At 44.9% G+C, this 22952-nt stretch overlaps 1 protein-coding gene across 1 annotated transcript in view; it reads left to right on the top strand.

Annotated features, from left to right (window-relative positions):
• Positions 1-147: 147 nt before the first annotated feature.
• Positions 148-22952, top strand: part of LOC147737577 (uncharacterized) — a 499818-nt gene continuing 477013 nt past the window's right edge. Inside the window, exons 1-4 of the mRNA XM_086924527.1 lie at positions 148-180; positions 427-1104; positions 6641-7318; positions 12804-13599. Coding sequence (XP_086780653.1) covers positions 148-180; positions 427-1104; positions 6641-7318; positions 12804-13599 — 2185 coding nt within the window. The remainder of the gene's footprint in view (positions 181-426; positions 1105-6640; positions 7319-12803; positions 13600-22952) is intronic.

Below are 22952 nucleotides of genomic sequence, written 5' to 3'. Positions count from 1 at the left end.
AATACACCTTATAAAAACACGGACTGTGAGAACAAATTCAGTGTTCAAAACCACCTCAATCAAGGCAAAATAACCTAAGTTGGGGAAAAAAGTTACATGTGCCAAAAAAGATACAGCCATAAATCTTATCTCACAGTATTTGACACAATGCACACTGGGGGAAACCACTCTCAGTGCAAAGTATGCCAAAAAAGTTTCAGGCGTAAATCTTATCTCACTGAGCATATGAGAATCCACACTGGGGAAAACCACTCTCCGTGCAAAGTATGCCAAAAAAGTTTCAGGCGTAAATCTTATCTCACTGAGCATATGAGAATCCACACTGGGGAAAAACCTTATCAGTGCTCTGAATGCCAGAAAAGGTTTAGTATCAAAGCAAGTCTATATCGACATGCATTAACCCACTCTGTGGAAAAACCTTATCAGTGCGCTGAATGCCAGAAATGTTTCAGTGACAAAAGAGCACTTACTATACATACAAGGACCCACACTGGGGAAAAACCTTACCAGTGCTCTGAATGCCAGAAATGTTTCAGTTACCAAAGCATTCTCACTTGGCATAGAAGAACCCACACTGGGGAAAAATCTTTTCAGTGCTCTGAATGCCAGAAATGTTTCATTGACAAAAGCAGTCTCACTTGGCATATAAGAACCCACACTGGGTATAAACCTTTTCAGTGCTCTGAATGCCAGAAATGTTTCAGTATAAAAAGCGGTCTCACTCAGCATATAAGAACCCACACTGGGGAAAAACCTTATGAGTGCTCTGAATGCCAGAAATGTTTCAGTGTAAAAAGCAGTCTCACTAAGCATATAAGAATCCACACTAGGGAAAAGCCTTATCAGTGCTCTGAATGCCAGATATGTTTCATTCAAAAAAGCAGTCTCACTCAGCATATAAGAACCCACACTGGGGAAAAACCTTATCAGTGCTCTGAATGCCACAGATGTTTCAGTGAAAAAATCAGTCTCACTCAGCATATAAGAACCCACACTGGGGAAAAGCCTTATCAATGCTCTGAATGCCACAGATGTTTCAGTGAAAAATTCAGTCTCACTCAGCATATAAGAACCAACACTGGGGAAAAGCCTTATCAATGCTCTGAATGCCACAGATGTTTCAGTGAAAAAAGTAGTCTCACTCAGCATATAAGAACCCACACTGGGGAAAAGCCTTATCAGTGCTCTGAATGCCAAAAATGTTTCAGCCAAAAATCTCAACTCAGTAAACATGTGAGAATCCACACTGGTGAATAAAATTATCAGTGCTCTTAATGTCAGAAAAGATTCAGAGGTAGAGATGGTTTCAAGCAACATAAGAAAACACACCATTAAAATAATTCAGTGCTCCGAAGGCCAGAAAAGCATCAATTTTAAACGCAATCTCCCTCTACATAAGCAGACACACACAGGGAAAAAACATTACCAATACTGTGAATGCCAGAAATTCCTATTTGATAGGCACAGCCTCACTAACCATAAGCGACTTCATACTGATGAAAAACCTTATGAGTGCTCTGAATGCCAGAAAAGATTCAGAGGTAGAGATGGTTTCAAGCACCATAAGAAAACACACCATTAAAATAATTCAGTGCTCCGAATGCCAGAAAAGCATTAATTTTAAACGCAATCTCCCTCTACATAAGCAGACGCACACAGGGAAAAAACATTACCAATACTGTGAATGCCAGAAATTCCTATTTGATTGGCACAGCCTCACTAACCATAAGCGACTTCATACTGATGAAAAACCTTATGAGTGCTTTGAATGCCAGATAAGCTGCATGAGAAACTCCACACTGGAGAAAATCCTTATGCCATAAAAGCTTGAATCTGAAAGACAAGAGTTATGCTTCACGAGAGATCCCACTCTGGGGAAAAACCTTATGAGTGCTCGAAATGCAAGCAAAGTCTTGAATACAATGTCATTTCACACAAGAGAATTCACACTGGACTAAAGCCATATACTGGTGGGGAAAGCCAGAAACGTTATACTCCGAAAGGAGATCTCACTAAACATGAGAAATGCATCCACACCAGGTGAAAAGTAAGGCGTATCTTGAGTTGCAGAAAAGCTTCTAACAACCTGACTTTACATGAGAGAGCACATATTGTAGTTGGAATAGGACTCATCAAGAAACACTTGCAGGATAACTTAGGTTGCCCGCATGCAACCTCCAAAGAAATTTCAGGCCTGGAAATATTTTTAATTGCAACAGAATCCACAATTTGAGTATCTGAAAGTTACAAAACTCTCAAGGTCTTTACTTTACACAGAGAAGTGTTAGTGCTTGCAAAAATCAACTAATTGCCAAAGAAATCACAATAATAATGTCTTAAATATCCACCCAAAAGGTTTCTACTCGCCCTTGTTTCTTAACATATGACTGATATCTATTTTTCCATGATAAGATTAAGCCTATGCAGAGTTCCTCGGTGAGGAACTCCGCTAAGTGACAAAAAAACTCTGGCGGTCTACACGGAGTTCCACGAGCAGTGGAGTAGGTAAGGGTCATGCCGTTTGTGGTGATTTCATCCCATGTCGGAGGATCATTTGCCCTTCTCTTCCAGGAAGTTATGGATCTCTAGGTCAGGGTTGCTACTCCCACTACTTCTTGGTACCCAAAAAGACATAGGCCTGCATCCTATCTTAGTCCTCAGGGACATCAACCGCTTCCTCCGAAAGGAGAAGTTCAAGATGTTAACCTTGGCTCAGGTCTTGTCTGCCTTCGACCCTGGAGATTTGATGGTAGCGTTGGACTTGCAGGATACTTACTTTCACATCCCCGTCTTGCCTGCCCAACGGATCACGGTAGGCCACACTCATTTTCAGTTTACCATGCTCCCCTTTGGCCTTATCAGCCCCCCCCGGGTGTTCACGAAAGTGATGGCGGTGATCGCAGCTCATCTGCGCAGAACCGGGGTTCCAGTCTTCCCCTATCTCGACGACTGGCTGTTGAAGGCGAGCTCGCCCAGGTCGTCTCCCACCTCCAGACTACGACAGACTTCCTGTATTTGCTGGGGTTCACAGTTAGCATGCTGAAGTTGCACCTGATTCCCTCCCATAAGCTCCTTTCCATCAGGGCGGTTCGGGACACAGCACAGTTTTGGGTCTATCCTTCCTAGCAGCAAGTCCAGGATATTCGGGCTATGATACCGATGTTTCAGCCTCCATCCCGGATTTCAGTGAGAATGACCCTGAGGCTGCTGGGCCTCAGGGCCTCCTGCATCCTGCTGGCGCATCATGCCAGATGGCATATACGTGCTCTGCAGTGGGACCTGAAGTTCTAGTGGGTGCAGCACCAGGGGAATCTTTCCAATGACATTCAGATTTCGGAGGGGACTGCAAGTCAGTTGCGGTGGTGGTTCATGAACCAGGATTGGGTCAACAGCAGATCCCTCTCCCTTCCCCAACCTGAGTTCACAGTAGTGACGGATGCGTCACTCCTGGGATGGGGCAGCCATATGGGAATGGCGGAGATCAAAGGCCTCTGGTCTCTGGCGAAGTCCAGGCACCACATCAACCTTCTGGAGCTCCGGGCGATTTGTCTTGCACTGAAGGCAAGGAAGAGTGGTGCAGGTGTTCACGGACAGCACCACCGCCATGTGGTACTGCAACAAACAGGGCAGGGTAGGGTCGTCGACCCTATGTCAAGAGGCTCTTCTCCTTGGACATGGCTGGAACATCAGGGCATACCTCTGGTATTTCAACACCTAGCAGGTTCCCTGAACGCCAGGGCGGAGAAACTCCGCCGCCGATACATGATGGATCACGAATGGCGTCTTCACTCGAAAGTGGTGCAAGGTCTCTTTTAGCAGTGTGGAGAGCCTTGGTTAGATCTATTCGCCACCGAAGAGAACGCGCAATGTCAGCAGTTCTGCGTGTTGGAGTTTTCAAGGCGGCTCTCGCTCGGCAACGCTTTTCAGATTTGACAGCATTCATTTTCTGGTTTCATCCTTTCGCTCACAACCTTCTCTGTATTGCCAGATCTATGTGTATCACCTGATCCTGTAGTCTCACATCACTGGCCTTGTTGCTAAGTGCAGGTGCTTGTACACTTCTTGCTTCGTGTTCAAGGTCCATCTTAGCTCATAAGACAGTGCAAGGCATCTTGAGCACAAGGAAAGGAGTAACTTTAGTGTCACCTTCCATATCCAAGCAGGACCAACTTCCAACCATCTCACCATTCTTCTGTTTCCAACTGTTTCCGCTTGTGTCCAACTTGACCTTTACATGCGGCCCCTCCTTGTAAACAGCAGCAGTGTGTGGGGCTCGCAGTGTGTGGGGCTTGCAGTGTGTGTGTGGGGCTTGCAGTGTGTGTGGGGGGCTCGCAGTGTGTGTGGGTGGGCCTCGCAGTGTGTGGGGGGGCTCGCAGTGTGTGTGGGGGCTCTGTGTGGGTGTGTGGGGGGGCTCGCAGTGTGTGGGGGGCTCTGTGTGGGTGTGTGGGGGGCTCTGTGTGGGTGTGTGGGGAGGCTCTCTGTGGGGGGGCTCTGTGTGGGTGTGTGGGGGGCTCGGTGTGGGTGGCTCTGTGTAGGTGTGTGTGTGGGGCGGGCTCTGAGGGGGGGCTCTCTGTGGGTGTGGCTCTCTGTGGGTGTGTGTGTGTGGCATTTGCGAGAGATTAAGCTATTGGCATTGTAAATGACAATGCCATTTATTTATGTTTTCAAAACCAACACATAAATAAAAATGTTGTCATTTACAATGCCAATAGCTCTAACTTTTGCAAAGGCGAAACCGTTGCATTGTAAATGCTTGTTTAAATATCTGTTTGGTGCCAGTGCATCAGACTTTAATTTCTGCCTTTGGGATTCTATGTTACAAGTCCATAGGGTGCATGTATCCTTTGTGAGCTTAATAAAATGTTGAAAACTCTATAAATCCTCACTCCTACATCCAAGTTCTCGCAGGCTACAATTCTACACTCTGCTCTGTATGAAAAACAGCTCAACAGTTTCAAAATTCTGCAACTCTGCATTGATTTGGTTTGTAACTTATATTTTGGGACATTTTCATGTATTAAGTATTTAATTTTAATACTATAGGTGATTGAAATTACTGACGAAGAAAGCAAGATTTAGCACCAGGCAACTGAAGTCAGTGCCATAAGAAGGATTATTTTGAAAAACTGAAGGACATCCAGCATTCTACGTTTAAACAATTTCCAAAATCTAGGTGTGGCGAGGAAGTGGGAGCTGAGGAAAGTATTATACTGTAAGTGAAGTCTCTAATTTAGCATTTCATTAACCCAGAGCACAGCCATATCTGTGTACAGAATAACCTTCATCTAAAACATCATGTAATTCCAGAGAGGAAGCACACACTGCATAAAAGAAAGTTATAACAAAAGGTTTCTTCTGCAGACCATCAAAGAAAAGACGCTGAGAGAAGACTCCGAAGCTGACACGTTAACAACCAAAAGATTGGAAAATCACCTTTGTACAACAACCGTTTTTAACCAGTTACACAAGTTTGAGACTATCTGACTCTGGGTAGAAAACCACGACCCACTCTGCTCCCTCTTGTGAAAACCTTAAAAATTCACCGCTTTATTGTGTTCATGACCATCTCAGATTGTTTCCTTTTTATTGTGTACTGTTCTGTAATTCTATGTAAATCGCCTAAACAGTATCTGCTGTGAATGAGTGATATGTAAAACTGTTAAATATAAAAATGGATTAAATGAGCACATTTGCGATATAGGTAATGTAAATAAATCCTCGTCTTCAGAACTACAAACCTTAACCTTACACCAAACATAGAAAGGGTAAAAGGAACTGATGTTCTGAGACTCATGATCCACAATGGTACTGTGCACGTTCTAACGCCCTCAGTTACTGCCATTACATCAGTGCAAAAAGGTACTTATCAGTTTAATTAATAAATATCAGACTAACACCTTATCACTGCATTGCTAAGAACCTATACAAATAGATTTGAGAAAATCTTCAGTCACAAAATGAGTTGCTGCCGGATAGGCTATAACCTAAAGACTATTATCTGCTGGAAATATTTCGACAGGTGTTACAGGGCTGCTTTCAGACATATTTTGCTCAATTGAAGTGTTAAGAAGATTACACACAATTTCTTTTAGAGATAAATGCTGAACATTATCTAAACAAGCCCAACTCTAAAATCGGGTTCACTCTTACTGTGGCATATAAGCAAAAGAAAACGAAACGTAGAGATATTAACTCTAGGAATACACCTTATAAAAACACGGACTGTGAGAACAAATTCAGTGTTCAAAACCACCTCAATCAAGGCAAAATAACCTAAGTTGGGGAAAAAAGTTACATGTGCCAAAAAAGATACAGCCATAAATCTTATCTCACAGTATTTGACACAATGCACACTGGGGGAAACCACTCTCAGTGCAAAGTATGCCAAAAAAGTTTCAGGCGTAAATCTTATCTCACTGAGCATATGAGAATCCACACTGGGGAAAACCACTCTCCGTGCAAAGTATGCCAAAAAAGTTTCAGGCGTAAATCTTATCTCACTGAGCATATGAGAATCCACACTGGGGAAAAACCTTATCAGTGCTCTGAATGCCAGAAAAGGTTTAGTATCAAAGCAAGTCTATATCGACATGCATTAACCCACTCTGTGGAAAAACCTTATCAGTGCACTGAATGCCAGAAATGTTTCAGTGACAAAAGAGCACTTACTATACATACAAGGACCCACACTGGGGAAAAACCTTACCAGTGCTCTGAATGCCAGAAATGTTTCAGTTACCAAAGCATTCTCACTTGGCATAGAAGAACCCACACTGGGGAAAAATCTTTTCAGTGCTCTGAATGCCAGAAATGTTTCATTGACAAAAGCAGTCTCACTTGGCATATAAGAACCCACACTGGGTATAAACCTTTTCAGTGCTCTGAATGCCAGAAATGTTTCAGTATAAAAAGCGGTCTCACTCAGCATATAAGAACCCACACTGGGGAAAAACCTTATGAGTGCTCTGAATGCCAGAAATGTTTCAGTGTAAAAAGCAGTCTCACTAAGCATATAAGAATCCACACTAGGGAAAAGCCTTATCAGTGCTCTGAATGCCAGATATGTTTCATTCAAAAAAGCAGTCTCACTCAGCATATAAGAACCCACACTGGGGAAAAACCTTATCAGTGCTCTGAATGCCACAGATGTTTCAGTGAAAAAATCAGTCTCACTCAGCATATAAGAACCCACACTGGGGAAAAGCCTTATCAATGCTCTGAATGCCACAGATGTTTCAGTGAAAAATTCAGTCTCACTCAGCATATAAGAACCAACACTGGGGAAAAGCCTTATCAATGCTCTGAATGCCACAGATGTTTCAGTGAAAAAAGTAGTCTCACTCAGCATATAAGAACCCACACTGGGGAAAAGCCTTATCAGTGCTCTGAATGCCAAAAATGTTTCAGCCAAAAATCTCAACTCAGTAAACATGTGAGAATCCACACTGGTGAATAAAATTATCAGTGCTCTTAATGTCAGAAAAGATTCAGAGGTAGAGATGGTTTCAAGCAACATAAGAAAACACACCATTAAAATAATTCAGTGCTCCGAAGGCCAGAAAAGCATCAATTTTAAACGCAATCTCCCTCTACATAAGCAGACACACACAGGGAAAAAACATTACCAATACTGTGAATGCCAGAAATTCCTATTTGATAGGCACAGCCTCACTAACCATAAGCGACTTCATACTGATGAAAAACCTTATGAGTGCTCTGAATGCCAGAAAAGATTCAGAGGTAGAGATGGTTTCAAGCACCATAAGAAAACACACCATTAAAATAATTCAGTGCTCCGAATGCCAGAAAAGCATTAATTTTAAACGCAATCTCCCTCTACATAAGCAGACGCACACAGGGAAAAAACATTACCAATACTGTGAATGCCAGAAATTCCTATTTGATTGGCACAGCCTCACTAACCATAAGCGACTTCATACTGATGAAAAACCTTATGAGTGCTTTGAATGCCAGATAAGCTGCATGAGAAACTCCACACTGGAGAAAATCCTTATGCCATAAAAGCTTGAATCTGAAAGACAAGAGTTATGCTTCACGAGAGATCCCACTCTGGGGAAAAACCTTATGAGTGCTCGAAATGCAAGCAAAGTCTTGAATACAATGTCATTTCACACAAGAGAATTCACACTGGACTAAAGCCATATACTGGTGGGGAAAGCCAGAAACGTTATACTCCGAAAGGAGATCTCACTAAACATGAGAAATGCATCCACACCAGGTGAAAAGTAAGGCGTATCTTGAGTTGCAGAAAAGCTTCTAACAACCTGACTTTACATGAGAGAGCACATATTGTAGTTGGAATAGGACTCATCAAGAAACACTTGCAGGATAACTTAGGTTGCCCGCATGCAACCTCCAAAGAAATTTCAGGCCTGGAAATATTTTTAATTGCAACAGAATCCACAATTTGAGTATCTGAAAGTTACAAAACTCTCAAGGTCTTTACTTTACACAGAGAAGTGTTAGTGCTTGCAAAAATCAACTAATTGCCAAAGAAATCACAATAATAATGTCTTAAATATCCACCCAAAAGGTTTCTACTCGCCCTTGTTTCTTAACATATGACTGATATCTATTTTTCCATGATAAGATTAAGCCTATGCAGAGTTCCTCGGTGAGGAACTCCGCTAAGTGACAAAAAAACTCTGGCGGTCTACACGGAGTTCCACGAGCAGTGGAGTAGGTAAGGGTCATGCCGTTTGTGGTGATTTCATCCCATGTCGGAGGATCATTTGCCCTTCTCTTCCAGGAAGTTATGGATCTCTAGGTCAGGGTTGCTACTCCCACTACTTCTTGGTACCCAAAAAGACATAGGCCTGCATCCTATCTTAGTCCTCAGGGACATCAACCGCTTCCTCCGAAAGGAGAAGTTCAAGATGTTAACCTTGGCTCAGGTCTTGTCTGCCTTCGACCCTGGAGATTTGATGGTAGCGTTGGACTTGCAGGATACTTACTTTCACATCCCCGTCTTGCCTGCCCAACGGATCACGGTAGGCCACACTCATTTTCAGTTTACCATGCTCCCCTTTGGCCTTATCAGCCCCCCCCGGGTGTTCACGAAAGTGATGGCGGTGATCGCAGCTCATCTGCGCAGAACCGGGGTTCCAGTCTTCCCCTATCTCGACGACTGGCTGTTGAAGGCGAGCTCGCCCAGGTCGTCTCCCACCTCCAGACTACGACAGACTTCCTGTATTTGCTGGGGTTCACAGTTAGCATGCTGAAGTTGCACCTGATTCCCTCCCATAAGCTCCTTTCCATCAGGGCGGTTCGGGACACAGCACAGTTTTGGGTCTATCCTTCCTAGCAGCAAGTCCAGGATATTCGGGCTATGATACCGATGTTTCAGCCTCCATCCCGGATTTCAGTGAGAATGACCCTGAGGCTGCTGGGCCTCAGGGCCTCCTGCATCCTGCTGGCGCATCATGCCAGATGGCATATACGTGCTCTGCAGTGGGACCTGAAGTTCTAGTGGGTGCAGCACCAGGGGAATCTTTCCAATGACATTCAGATTTCGGAGGGGACTGCAAGTCAGTTGCGGTGGTGGTTCATGAACCAGGATTGGGTCAACAGCAGATCCCTCTCCCTTCCCCAACCTGAGTTCACAGTAGTGACGGATGCGTCACTCCTGGGATGGGGCAGCCATATGGGAATGGCGGAGATCAAAGGCCTCTGGTCTCTGGCGAAGTCCAGGCACCACATCAACCTTCTGGAGCTCCGGGCGATTTGTCTTGCACTGAAGGCAAGGAAGAGTGGTGCAGGTGTTCACGGACAGCACCACCGCCATGTGGTACTGCAACAAACAGGGCAGGGTAGGGTCGTCGACCCTATGTCAAGAGGCTCTTCTCCTTGGACATGGCTGGAACATCAGGGCATACCTCTGGTATTTCAACACCTAGCAGGTTCCCTGAACGCCAGGGCGGAGAAACTCCGCCGCCGATACATGATGGATCACGAATGGCGTCTTCACTCGAAAGTGGTGCAAGGTCTCTTTTAGCAGTGTGGAGAGCCTTGGTTAGATCTATTCGCCACCGAAGAGAACGCGCAATGTCAGCAGTTCTGCGTGTTGGAGTTTTCAAGGCGGCTCTCGCTCGGCAACGCTTTTCAGATTTGACAGCATTCATTTTCTGGTTTCATCCTTTCGCTCACAACCTTCTCTGTATTGCCAGATCTATGTGTATCACCTGATCCTGTAGTCTCACATCACTGGCCTTGTTGCTAAGTGCAGGTGCTTGTACACTTCTTGCTTCGTGTTCAAGGTCCATCTTAGCTCATAAGACAGTGCAAGGCATCTTGAGCACAAGGAAAGGAGTAACTTTAGTGTCACCTTCCATATCCAAGCAGGACCAACTTCCAACCATCTCACCATTCTTCTGTTTCCAACTGTTTCCGCTTGTGTCCAACTTGACCTTTACATGCGGCCCCTCCTTGTAAACAGCAGCAGTGTGTGGGGCTCGCAGTGTGTGGGGCTTGCAGTGTGTGTGTGGGGCTTGCAGTGTGTGTGGGGGGCTCGCAGTGTGTGTGGGTGGGCCTCGCAGTGTGTGGGGGGGCTCGCAGTGTGTGTGGGGGCTCTGTGTGGGTGTGTGGGGGGGCTCGCAGTGTGTGGGGGGCTCTGTGTGGGTGTGTGGGGGGCTCTGTGTGGGTGTGTGGGGAGGCTCTCTGTGGGGGGGCTCTGTGTGGGTGTGTGGGGGGCTCGGTGTGGGTGGCTCTGTGTAGGTGTGTGTGTGGGGCGGGCTCTGAGGGGGGGCTCTCTGTGGGTGTGGCTCTCTGTGGGTGTGTGTGTGTGGCATTTGCGAGAGATTAAGCTATTGGCATTGTAAATGACAATGCCATTTATTTATGTTTTCAAAACCAACACATAAATAAAAATGTTGTCATTTACAATGCCAATAGCTCTAACTTTTGCAAAGGCGAAACCGTTGCATTGTAAATGCTTGTTTAAATATCTGTTTGGTGCCAGTGCATCAGACTTTAATTTCTGCCTTTGGGATTCTATGTTACAAGTCCATAGGGTGCATGTATCCTTTGTGAGCTTAATAAAATGTTGAAAACTCTATAAATCCTCACTCCTACATCCAAGTTCTCGCAGGCTACAATTCTACACTCTGCTCTGTATGAAAAACAGCTCAACAGTTTCAAAATTCTGCAACTCTGCATTGATTTGGTTTGTAACTTATATTTTGGGACATTTTCATGTATTAAGTATTTAATTTTAATACTATAGGTGATTGAAATTACTGACGAAGAAAGCAAGATTTAGCACCAGGCAACTGAAGTCAGTGCCATAAGAAGGATTATTTTGAAAAACTGAAGGACATCCAGCATTCTACGTTTAAACAATTTCCAAAATCTAGGTGTGGCGAGGAAGTGGGAGCTGAGGAAAGTATTATACTGTAAGTGAAGTCTCTAATTTAGCATTTCATTAACCCAGAGCACAGCCATATCTGTGTACAGAATAACCTTCATCTAAAACATCATGTAATTCCAGAGAGGAAGCACACACTGCATAAAAGAAAGTTATAACAAAAGGTTTCTTCTGCAGACCATCAAAGAAAAGACGCTGAGAGAAGACTCCGAAGCTGACACGTTAACAACCAAAAGATTGGAAAATCACCTTTGTACAACAACCGTTTTTAACCAGTTACACAAGTTTGAGACTATCTGACTCTGGGTAGAAAACCACGACCCACTCTGCTCCCTCTTGTGAAAACCTTAAAAATTCACCGCTTTATTGTGTTCATGACCATCTCAGATTGTTTCCTTTTTATTGTTTACTGTTCTGTAATTCTATGTAAATCGCCTAAACAGTATCTGCTGTGAATGAGTGATATGTAAAACTGTTAAATATAAAAATGGATTAAATGAGCACATTTGCGATATAGGTAATGTAAATAAATCCTCGTCTTCAGAACTACAAACCTTAACCTTACACCAAACATAGAAAGGGTAAAAGGAACTGATGTTCTGAGACTCATGATCCACAATGGTACTGTGCACGTTCTAACGCCCTCAGTTACTGCCATTACATCAGTGCAAAAAGGTACTTATCAGTTTAATTAATAAATATCAGACTAACACCTTATCACTGCATTGCTAAGAACCTATACAAATAGATTTGAGAAAATCTTCAGTCACAAAATGAGTTGCTGCCGGATAGGCTATAACCTAAAGACTATTATCTGCTGGAAATATTTCGACAGGTGTTACAGGGCTGCTTTCAGACATATTTTGCTCAATTGAAGTGTTAAGAAGATTACACACAATTTCTTTTAGAGATAAATGCTGAACATTATCTAAACAAACCCAACTCTAAAATCGGGTTCACTCTTACTGTGGCATATAAGCAAAAGAAAACGAAACGTAGAGATATTAACTCTAGGAATACACCTTATAAAAACACGGACTGTGAGAACAAATTCAGTGTTCAAAACCACCTCAATCAAGGCAAAATAACCTAAGTTGGGGAAAAAAGTTACATGTGCCAAAAAAGATACAGCCATAAATCTTATCTCACAGTATTTGACACAATGCACACTGGGGGAAACCACTCTCAGTGCAAAGTATGCCAAAAAAGTTTCAGGCGTAAATCTTATCTCACTGAGCATATGAGAATCCACACTGGGGAAAACCACTCTCCGTGCAAAGTATGCCAAAAAAGTTTCAGGCGTAAATCTTATCTCACTGAGCATATGAGAATCCACACTGGGGAAAAACCTTATCAGTGCTCTGAATGCCAGAAAAGGTTTAGTATCAAAGCAAGTCTATATCGACATGCATTAACCCACTCTGTGGAAAAACCTTATCAGTGCGCTGAATGCCAGAAATGTTTCAGTGACAAAAGAGCACTTACTATACATACAAGGACCCACACTGGGGAAAAACCTTACCAGTGCTCTGAATGCCAGAAATGTTTCAGTTACCAAAGCATTCTCACTTGGCATAGAAGAACCCACACTGGGGAAAAATCTTTTCAGTGCTCTGAATGCCAGAAATGTTTCATTGACAAAAGCAGTCTCACTTGGCATATAAGAACCCACACTGGGTATAAACCTTTTCAGTGCTCTGAATGCCAGAAATGTTTCAGTATAAAAAGCGGTCTCACTCAGCATATAAGAACCCACACTGGGGAAAAACCTTATGAGTGCTCTGAATGCCAGAAATGTTTCAGTGTAAAAAGCAGTCTCACTAAGCATATAAGAATCCACACTAGGGAAAAGCCTTATCAGTGCTCTGAATGCCAGATATGTTTCATTCAAAAAAGCAGTCTCACTCAGCATATAAGAACCCACACTGGGGAAAAACCTTATCAGTGCTCTGAATGCCACAGATGTTTCAGTGAAAAAATCAGTCTCACTCAGCATATAAGAACCCACACTGGGGAAAAGCCTTATCAATGCTCTGAATGCCACAGATGTTTCAGTGAAAAATTCAGTATCACTCAGCATATAAGAACCAACACTGGGGAAAAGCCTTATCAATGCTCTGAATGCCACAGATGTTTCAGTGAAAAAAGTAGTCTCACTCAGCATATAAGAACCCACACTGGGGAAAAGCCTTATCAGTGCTCTGAATGCCAAAAATGTTTCAGCCAAAAATCTCAACTCAGTAAACATGTGAGAATCCACACTGGTGAATAAAATTATCAGTGCTCTTAATGTCAGAAAAGATTCAGAGGTAGAGATGGTTTCAAGCACCATAAGAAAACACACCATTAAAATAATTCAGTGCTCCGAAGGCCAGAAAAGCATCAATTTTAAACGCAATCTCCCTCTACATAAGCAGACACACACAGGGAAAAAACATTACCAATACTGTGAATGCCAGAAATTCCTATTTGATAGGCACAGCCTCACTAACCATAAGCGACTTCATACTGATGAAAAACCTTATGAGTGCTCTGAATGCCAGAAAAGATTCAGAGGTAGAGATGGTTTCAAGCACCATAAGAAAACACACCATTAAAATAATTCAGTGCTCCGAATGCCAGAAAAGCATTAATTTTAAACGCAATCTCCCTCTACATAAGCAGACGCACACAGGGAAAAAACATTACCAATACTGTGAATGCCAGAAATTCCTATTTGATTGGCACAGCCTCACTAACCATAAGCGACTTCATACTGATGAAAAACCTTATGAGTGCTTTGAATGCCAGATAAGCTGCATGAGAAACTCCACACTGGAGAAAATCCTTATGCCATAAAAGCTTGAATCTGAAAGACAAGAGTTATGCTTCACGAGAGATCCCACTCTGGGGAAAAACCTTATGAGTGCTCGAAATGCAAGCAAAGTCTTGAATACAATGTCATTTCACACAAGAGAATTCACACTGGACTAAAGCCATATACTGGTGGGGAAAGCCAGAAACGTTATACTCCGAAAGGAGATCTCACTAAACATGAGAAATGCATCCACACCAGGTGAAAAGTAAGGCGTATCTTGAGTTGCAGAAAAGCTTCTAACAACCTGACTTTACATGAGAGAGCACATATTGTAGTTGGAATAGGACTCATCAAGAAACACTTGCAGGATAACTTAGGTTGCCCGCATGCAACCTCCAAAGAAATTTCAGGCCTGGAAATATTTTTAATTGCAACAGAATCCACAATTTGAGTATCTGAAAGTTACAAAACTCTCAAGGTCTTTACTTTACACAGAGAAGTGTTAGTGCTTGCAAAAATCAACTAATTGCCAAAGAAATCACAATAATAATGTCTTAAATATCCACCCAAAAGGTTTCTACTCGCCCTTGTTTCTTAACATATGACTGATATCTATTTTTCCATGATAAGATTAAGCCTATGCAGAGTTCCTCGGTGAGGAACTCCGCTAAGTGACAAAAAAACTCTGGCGGTCTACACGGAGTTCCACGAGCAGTGGAGTAGGTAAGGGTCATGCCGTTTGTGGTGATTTCATCCCATGTCGGAGGATCATTTGCCCTTCTCTTCCAGGAAGTTATGGATCTCTAGGTCAGGGTTGCTACTCCCACTACTTCTTGGTACCCAAAAAGACATAGGCCTGCATCCTATCTTAGTCCTCAGGGACATCAACCGCTTCCTCCGAAAGGAGAAGTTCAAGATGTTAACCTTGGCTCAGGTCTTGTCTGCCTTCGACCCTGGAGATTTGATGGTAGCGTTGGACTTGCAGGATACTTACTTTCACATCCCCGTCTTGCCTGCCCAACGGATCACGGTAGGCCACACTCATTTTCAGTTTACCATGCTCCCCTTTGGCCTTATCAGCCCCCCCCGGGTGTTCACGAAAGTGATGGCGGTGATCGCAGCTCATCTGCGCAGAACCGGGGTTCCAGTCTTCCCCTATCTCGACGACTGGCTGTTGAAGGCGAGCTCGCCCAGGTCGTCTCCCACCTCCAGACTACGACAGACTTCCTGTATTTGCTGGGGTTCACAGTTAGCATGCTGAAGTTGCACCTGATTCCCTCCCATAAGCTCCTTTCCATCAGGGCGGTTCGGGACACAGCACAGTTTTGGGTCTATCCTTCCTAGCAGCAAGTCCAGGATATTCGGGCTATGATACCGATGTTTCAGCCTCCATCCCGGATTTCAGTGAGAATGACCCTGAGGCTGCTGGGCCTCAGGGCCTCCTGCATCCTGCTGGCGCATCATGCCAGATGGCATATACGTGCTCTGCAGTGGGACCTGAAGTTCTAGTGGGTGCAGCACCAGGGGAATCTTTCCAATGACATTCAGATTTCGGAGGGGACTGCAAGTCAGTTGCGGTGGTGGTTCATGAACCAGGATTGGGTCAACAGCAGATCCCTCTCCCTTCCCCAACCTGAGTTCACAGTAGTGACGGATGCGTCACTCCTGGGATGGGGCAGCCATATGGGAATGGCGGAGATCAAAGGCCTCTGGTCTCTGGCGAAGTCCAGGCACCACATCAACCTTCTGGAGCTCCGGGCGATTTGTCTTGCACTGAAGGCAAGGAAGAGTGGTGCAGGTGTTCACGGACAGCACCACCGCCATGTGGTACTGCAACAAACAGGGCAGGGTAGGGTCGTCGACCCTATGTCAAGAGGCTCTTCTCCTTGGACATGGCTGGAACATCAGGGCATACCTCTGGTATTTCAACACCTAGCAGGTTCCCTGAACGCCAGGGCGGAGAAACTCCGCCGCCGATACATGATGGATCACGAATGGCGTCTTCACTCGAAAGTGGTGCAAGGTCTCTTTTAGCAGTGTGGAGAGCCTTGGTTAGATCTATTCGCCACCGAAGAGAACGCGCAATGTCAGCAGTTCTGCGTGTTGGAGTTTTCAAGGCGGCTCTCGCTCGGCAACGCTTTTCAGATTTGACAGCATTCATTTTCTGGTTTCATCCTTTCGCTCACAACCTTCTCTGTATTGCCAGATCTATGTGTATCACCTGATCCTGTAGTCTCACATCACTGGCCTTGTTGCTAAGTGCAGGTGCTTGTACACTTGGATCCACCGGAACTCTTCTCGCCTGGTCGCCTGCAGCCTCTTTTCTCCAAGGCTCCATAGAACTCCACGAAGAAACCTGACACACTTTGGCACCTATGCACCCGCTTCCTGTGGATGAGGTAACGCTGGCACTCTGGTGCTCCTGTGTAGTGTAACACTCCTAGTATCTAAGTTTCAAGTAGTTAGGTTAGACCATCTGGAAGACTCCCAATCTTTAACTTTGTGACTTTTACGCACCCATTGTTTCCAATGAGTGCACGCCTGTAATTTTCATCACTGCACACGCATCCCGTGGGCCTCCTGTTCACTAACCATTGTTAGCTCAGTGTAGCCCCAGCGATTCCCAAGGCCCTAGGCCTTACCACTGTTCGATTCGTGGTTCTAACACCACTTGTTTAGTACATGGTTTAGTGGGCCACCCGGGCCCATCCATATTTGTGCAACATTTATATATTCAATCAAGTAACTTGTTTCATGTATGTGCTTCTGTGCTCATAAAGAGTATAGGGGATTGTTTTAGAAATAAAGACACATATATTTTCTATATATATCCTGTGTGGTGTCCTTTCAATTGATATTAAAAGGGGTTGCATATGGTAAAATAGCTGGCTCAACATGCCCTCTCGAGTTTAGCCTAAGACTGCTCTGTCCATGCTACCTCTAGGATAGCTGGTCTATAAGGTTGACTTACAACCAACACCATAAGGGTTGCTTGGCATGATACAAGGTGATCAATAGAACTAGTGAGCATCATATATCAGGCCAACTTCTCACATTCTGTTTTAAAAATACAATCAAATCTATGATTTCCCAACTTACTGTTCTAGTCAGGCAGGCCTTACTATAGCTTAATAGCCCGCTGCCAAGGGCCTGCGGCTCGGGCCTAAAACTCAGGTTCAGGGCCTTTAACAACCGGCATACCCTGAGGCAGAAAGGCTAAAGGCTATTAGAACATTCCAACCACTGAGGGTAGAATGTTCTAAATTAAAAAGTGAGAAACATGAAGACAAACATTGGAATGTTGGAGCTCCGGACTTATACCAGCCATTACAAGCCCGGAGCTACTCGGTTGTCTTCAATGGAGCTCCCAACATTCCAATGTTCTAGTAACGGGTACAAGTACCCACAGTGAGTTTATTTGAAGTGGGGGTGGAGGTTTTGAAGAACATTTGGAGTCCCGTCCCTTTTGACACATACTCCCAGCTAGGATATAAACGACAAAACATGTTAGTGACGGCCCATTGGAGAGCAGCTTACTGCTGCTCAGTATTTTCAGCTAAAAATAAAGCACTGTTATCAGTATAATGTTTTTTTGGCCAGAGCCTGGCGCCCCATCTGGGATCACCAGAGAACCCCCAAAGGGGGCACAACCCCAGTTTGAACACCTCCACCTTAGACATACATTTTAACCATTCATTGTCCTAAATAAAAAAATCACAGAAGAGCTGACAGAATTTGAGTGAATGAATCAAACCATATTTATTTCGGAATTAATGAATATTCCATGAAATTGATACAACAATAGCACAGAAGAAAACATCAAGGACTAAAATGTATTTTAACATCAATTAATCAATTTATAAACAGTGGTAGGGAACAAGGCACTGGTGCGTCAAAGGGATTACACACATCCAGGTCTAAAAATGATTATACGTTTGATTAAACATTTAAAGATACACAAACAGACTAACTAAAATAATTCAATCCACTGATCGCTAAATGAAACCTGCAGAGATATGTTACCAGCCGCATCCTTCAATCTATGGGTGATGGGCATTCTTTAGCTAATTTTGTCACTTTTTGACCTAAAACTCTGTAGTTTCACTTGGTTTCATTCCTGTGGCTAATGACTACAGAACGTCCAGATCATCTGAGGGAAGTTACACCCTCACGTTATCTTTCTTAAAAAACTTGTGTTTTCATTTTAAGGGCCCTAATACAGTGAAAATGTACCTAAACACATAACTGTTGGCAAATTGCTGCTCTGTTATAATTTTATCTGTCGCCTCGATGTCAGCTACTAGGTGTTTCAGAAATTGACGAACTCCTTATTCTGTACACTGCAATGAAAGATAGGGACAGATGTTTTGTTTATCAACCAAACTATCTCTTAAATTAGTAGAAACATCCCCAGTGCCCCCTGTCTAGCTTGAGAAGCCAGTTTTCTATGAACACCCACCATGTCATACAGGACAGGCAGCCAAGTTGATAAGAAGTTGTATTTTTTTACTTGAATGTCATTGGTTCACAAAGCCTTCCACAGTAAACATGCCATGGCGGACGGAACTCTGGCTCCATGAATGGGCAATGCTCTTTCTAGCATTTAACACCAACTAAATGTTTCAATTCCAAGTTCTGAAAGTGACCTCGTCCTATGCTTCCAGACATTGACCTAGTGTGCTAGGCTGTATATCAAAACAGCGTAATAGGCATATCGGCTAGCATCTGTTTTAAAGAGAACCAGGAGCAGAAAACGGTTTACCTATTAAAAAAAAAAATAGAACTACGATATGGTAATAATCTTGGCGGCCCCTTGATTAGGTTAAGGAGGGATGTGGCGCGCTGGAAGGCGCTTCCGCTCTCACTTCTGGGCAGAGCAGTGCTTTTTAGGATGTTGGCCCTTCCCGGTTTTCATACGCGCTCCAGAACTCTATGGATTTGGTACCTGCATCCTACTTTAGGGAGATAGAGGTCCTCCAGGCCACGTATAGCGTTCTCCCAACTCACTCTCCCCTGGTATGACAGGGGGATAGGCCTGCCGGACCTACAGAAATACTACTGGGCCTCCCAGTTGGCCGGGGTGAATCATGCAATATACGGGCCCCCCTGGGGGCCCAGGGTATGATGTGGACCGCTGGCAAGTCCTGGGCGGCGATTCCACTAGAGTGCTCTAGGCTGGACCTCGTCGGTTTCCCCTCGCGGGAGCAACAGCACACACCGTTCAGGTGTGGCACAAGACGAATAGGCACCTCAGGTGGGAGGGGAGACTCACACTGTCCACCCCGTTGTGAAGTTTGGAGAAGTTGGGGAGCCTATGGAAATCTAGGGGGTTCGACAAGTGGGACCTCATCAGGATTACGTAGATTAAAGATATCTGGGAGAAAGGCACAGCCCTCACATTCAATTCACTTCAGGAATGTTAGAAGGCGACCTCAGGGGAGCCAGGAAGTGGACCCGGTCACCCTAGGATCTACCCTCGAAGTATCGTAGCCGAGCACTGGCGAGAGACTCCTCAGGAGGAAGAGCCTCAAATCTAGGATCGTACACGCTGCACAAGCACCACACGATAAAGAGACACCACACCGTAGATTCTTAAGAATAGAGCTTTATCTAAATATCGAAGGATCTTTATGATCAGGCAGGTTGCAATATATACAAGGGAGCACGAGGGCTCAAGAGTCTCGGTACGGTAAAGGGTAGCGGGACAGTCTTTGTGGATCAGGGTCACCTGTAGTTGTGTATCCGGCGCACAGCTCACAATCCTCGAGCCGGGGGATACGATGCGATCGTTAGGGTCCAGCCGGACCGGGAGTGTCGTAGGAGCCGCGAGTCACTCAGCAGGGCTCAAGCAAAAGGTCGGTGTTCTTAGGAGTTCAGGGGAGATGCGAGTCACTCAGCAGGGCTCAGGTGTTCCAAAGTTGCAGGGGAGCCGCGAGTCAATCAGCAGGGCTCAGATGTTCCAAGGTTGCAGGGGAGCCGCGAGTCACTCAGCAGGGCTCAGAGGGTTCGGCAGAAGTCCTTCTCTACCAGGGGAGCCGCGACCACGTCAGCAGGGCTCTCGTTGTTCCAGAATTGAATCTGCCAGATAGGCCCAGAGCACCCCTCGTTATTGTTCACCTCCGCTTTGATGTCCGGAGTCTGTCCAGCAGGGGTCTGGTCACCTGGGGGTTGCTGGTTGGGGTTTCCTGCCATGTCGTCCTTTGATCCTTTCAAGACCGGTTCGGGAGGGGTCCCAGACACACAGCAGGCGTGGAGCCGGCCCTCAGGGAGGCCGGAGGGGCGATCGAAACCCATCTCCCAGGGGGAGGTCGAAGGTGTGAGAGATACTCCTCCTCCCTCTCTCACTCGATGAAGCGCGTTGTTTTCCAGACTGGGTGGCGCCGCTAGGCCTGGGCCGCGCTGGGGCTGGGTGGCCATCTTAGGTGCTCGAAGGTGGGCACACGGGCCTCGTGGTGCTGGGGAAAATGGAGGGCACGGACGGGAATGTCCGGGGTCGTGCGTGTGTGCCCTAGAGGGAAGGGTCGGCTAAGCCGTGAAAATGGAGGGCACGGACGGGGATGTCCGGGTTCATGCATGCGTGTGCCCTAAAAGGGAAGGGTTGGCTAGGCCGGGTACGTGGGATGTGAGGGATGTGCACGGGTCAGGGTGTGTGCTGGGCTTCGGAGGGCCACGCTAGGCGGCCGGGTCTAACAAGGAACAAGACCATCTTCACGATTGTGAACATTACCACTACCTCCAGATCGGACATGCCCTACTTGCGAATATCTCCAAGGATACGTCGCTTCCCGACGCCTCCCCTCTCGAGGACCGAGTGCTGGACAGCTACCTCCCTGAGAAAACAATTTCATTAACATATAAGAAACTTATTAGCCATATGGAAGACCCGCTGGTCCACTTGAGAACGCGCTGGGGTGAGGATGGAATAGAGTTGGATGATGAGGATTGGCGGTAGGTGGTTTCCTCTCCACGGATAGTGGGGATACAGATGAGGCTTTGATTAGTACAATAAAGATTCTCCATAGGTCATATGTCACAGGCCTCGTCTGGTCCGTATGGGCCACTCGGAGGGCGGGGAGTGTAGGAGGGGGTGCGGGGAACTTGGAACGTTCATGCATATACTGTGGCATTGTTCTGGGGTGCAAGCATATTGGGAGAAGGAGAAGATTCACGATAGGCTACAAGACGTCCTGGGGGTGGGGATACGGCCAGAAGCGCGCAGGTGTATTCTTAAAGTTTGGGAACCCACGGATCTGACTGCATATAGGAAGCAATGGGTCGCGCTGGCCTGCATGGTAGCTGAGCGGAATATTGCCCAGTTGTGGGGAGCCAGCCAGCCGCCTCGGGCCGAGAGGTGGTAGGAGGACCTGGATTGGTGCATGTTCAGTGAGAGGTCGGTGTATGTGGCTAGGGAGTGTCCGGCGAAGTGGGGGAAGGTATGGGAGGCTTGGAATCACTACAGCTGAAACGTTTGTGTGTCCCCCGATGTGTTTCGAGGAAGTGGAAGCGCAGGTGTCCCCTTGATCCTTTACCTATATTCTGTGTCTATTATTTTGAATGTATAGAAATGTACTCATGTAACTAGCAAGTTCTGCTAATGTCACCTGATGTTCTTTGCCGTTTTGTTAATAAAAAAGAATACAAAAAATATATATATAATCATTTTACTTTCCCAATTATTGGTGGCAAATCTTTTGATCCTCTAAAATTACCAAATGACTTAGCCCCACTCTAGTAATTGTATTCAACTGTATTAATTTATAGATATGGTCCACTAACTTCAGAAGTATTGGTGTGAAAATGCACACGAAATGAGGACATTTTAACACAATTCCATATACATATTTGAGCCGAATAAACAGTGCGATGACAGTAATCCGTGTTCTAATCATCTACACTCAGTGACAACAAGAACATCAAAATGATTCCATGAACTTTCTCCTTTTAATCTCAGCAGATCTCATCAATAACAAAGACTTACTTCAGTATGGACTACCTACTTACCCATATCTTGGCCAGGTTCAGGAGGGCATTTAGTTCCATTCCAGTCAATAAACATTTAAAGTTAAGCTCCCATACGACTATGGAATTATTATCCCCCAGAGCAACCCACAGAATTTTCTATACAACAGAAGCTCAAGCAGGTGCAGGGCGCCATGGATAGATTTTGCTAGACTTTCAGCACTGTATGTTCTCACAAGGGCTTTGAAAAACAGACTTACGTACTATAAAAAAAATGTAAAATGCCCTGTTAGTCTGGGACATGGGTAGACCAACATTCTAGATATGAAACCAAATACTTAAGTAACCTTAGCTTTATTACTGTTCACCCTTTGAAGGTGCTCACAGCTTTCAGAGAAACTCTTTGTACTCGGCTCCTTCATGCCACATCCATCACAGTATCGTTGGTCTGGCTGTATCACGATCGACAAACACCCAGTATATAAAGCTGCACTAAATAAGAAACTTTAAAAAAAGTATTTTTTGAATATTTATATCCCTCTTGTAGCAAAATACATTCAAGTACTGAACATTTTGTGGCATTTATATGGATTATTAACAAGGGGATTGCCAGGCGACAGGCATATTATTATCGTTCCTAAAAAATAATGCATTGGTTGGGTAACAATGACTGAATTAAAAGTATTGTAGTACAGATCTCTGTATTACCAGTAGCACTTCTCTTTCGAGCCACACAGGAGAGCTAGTACCATCCCAACTAAAGAAACCTTGTCAGCCCAGGGACACACTGTCAAGTTGGACCCCTTCATCTGC

Source organism: Lissotriton vulgaris, chromosome 1_1, assembly GCF_964263255.1.
Source record: "Lissotriton vulgaris chromosome 1_1, aLisVul1.2, whole genome shotgun sequence".
Lineage (NCBI taxonomy): Eukaryota > Metazoa > Chordata > Amphibia > Caudata > Salamandridae > Lissotriton > Lissotriton vulgaris.
Note: the sequence above shows the minus strand (reverse complement) of the source record. Positions and strands in the feature narration are given on the sequence as shown.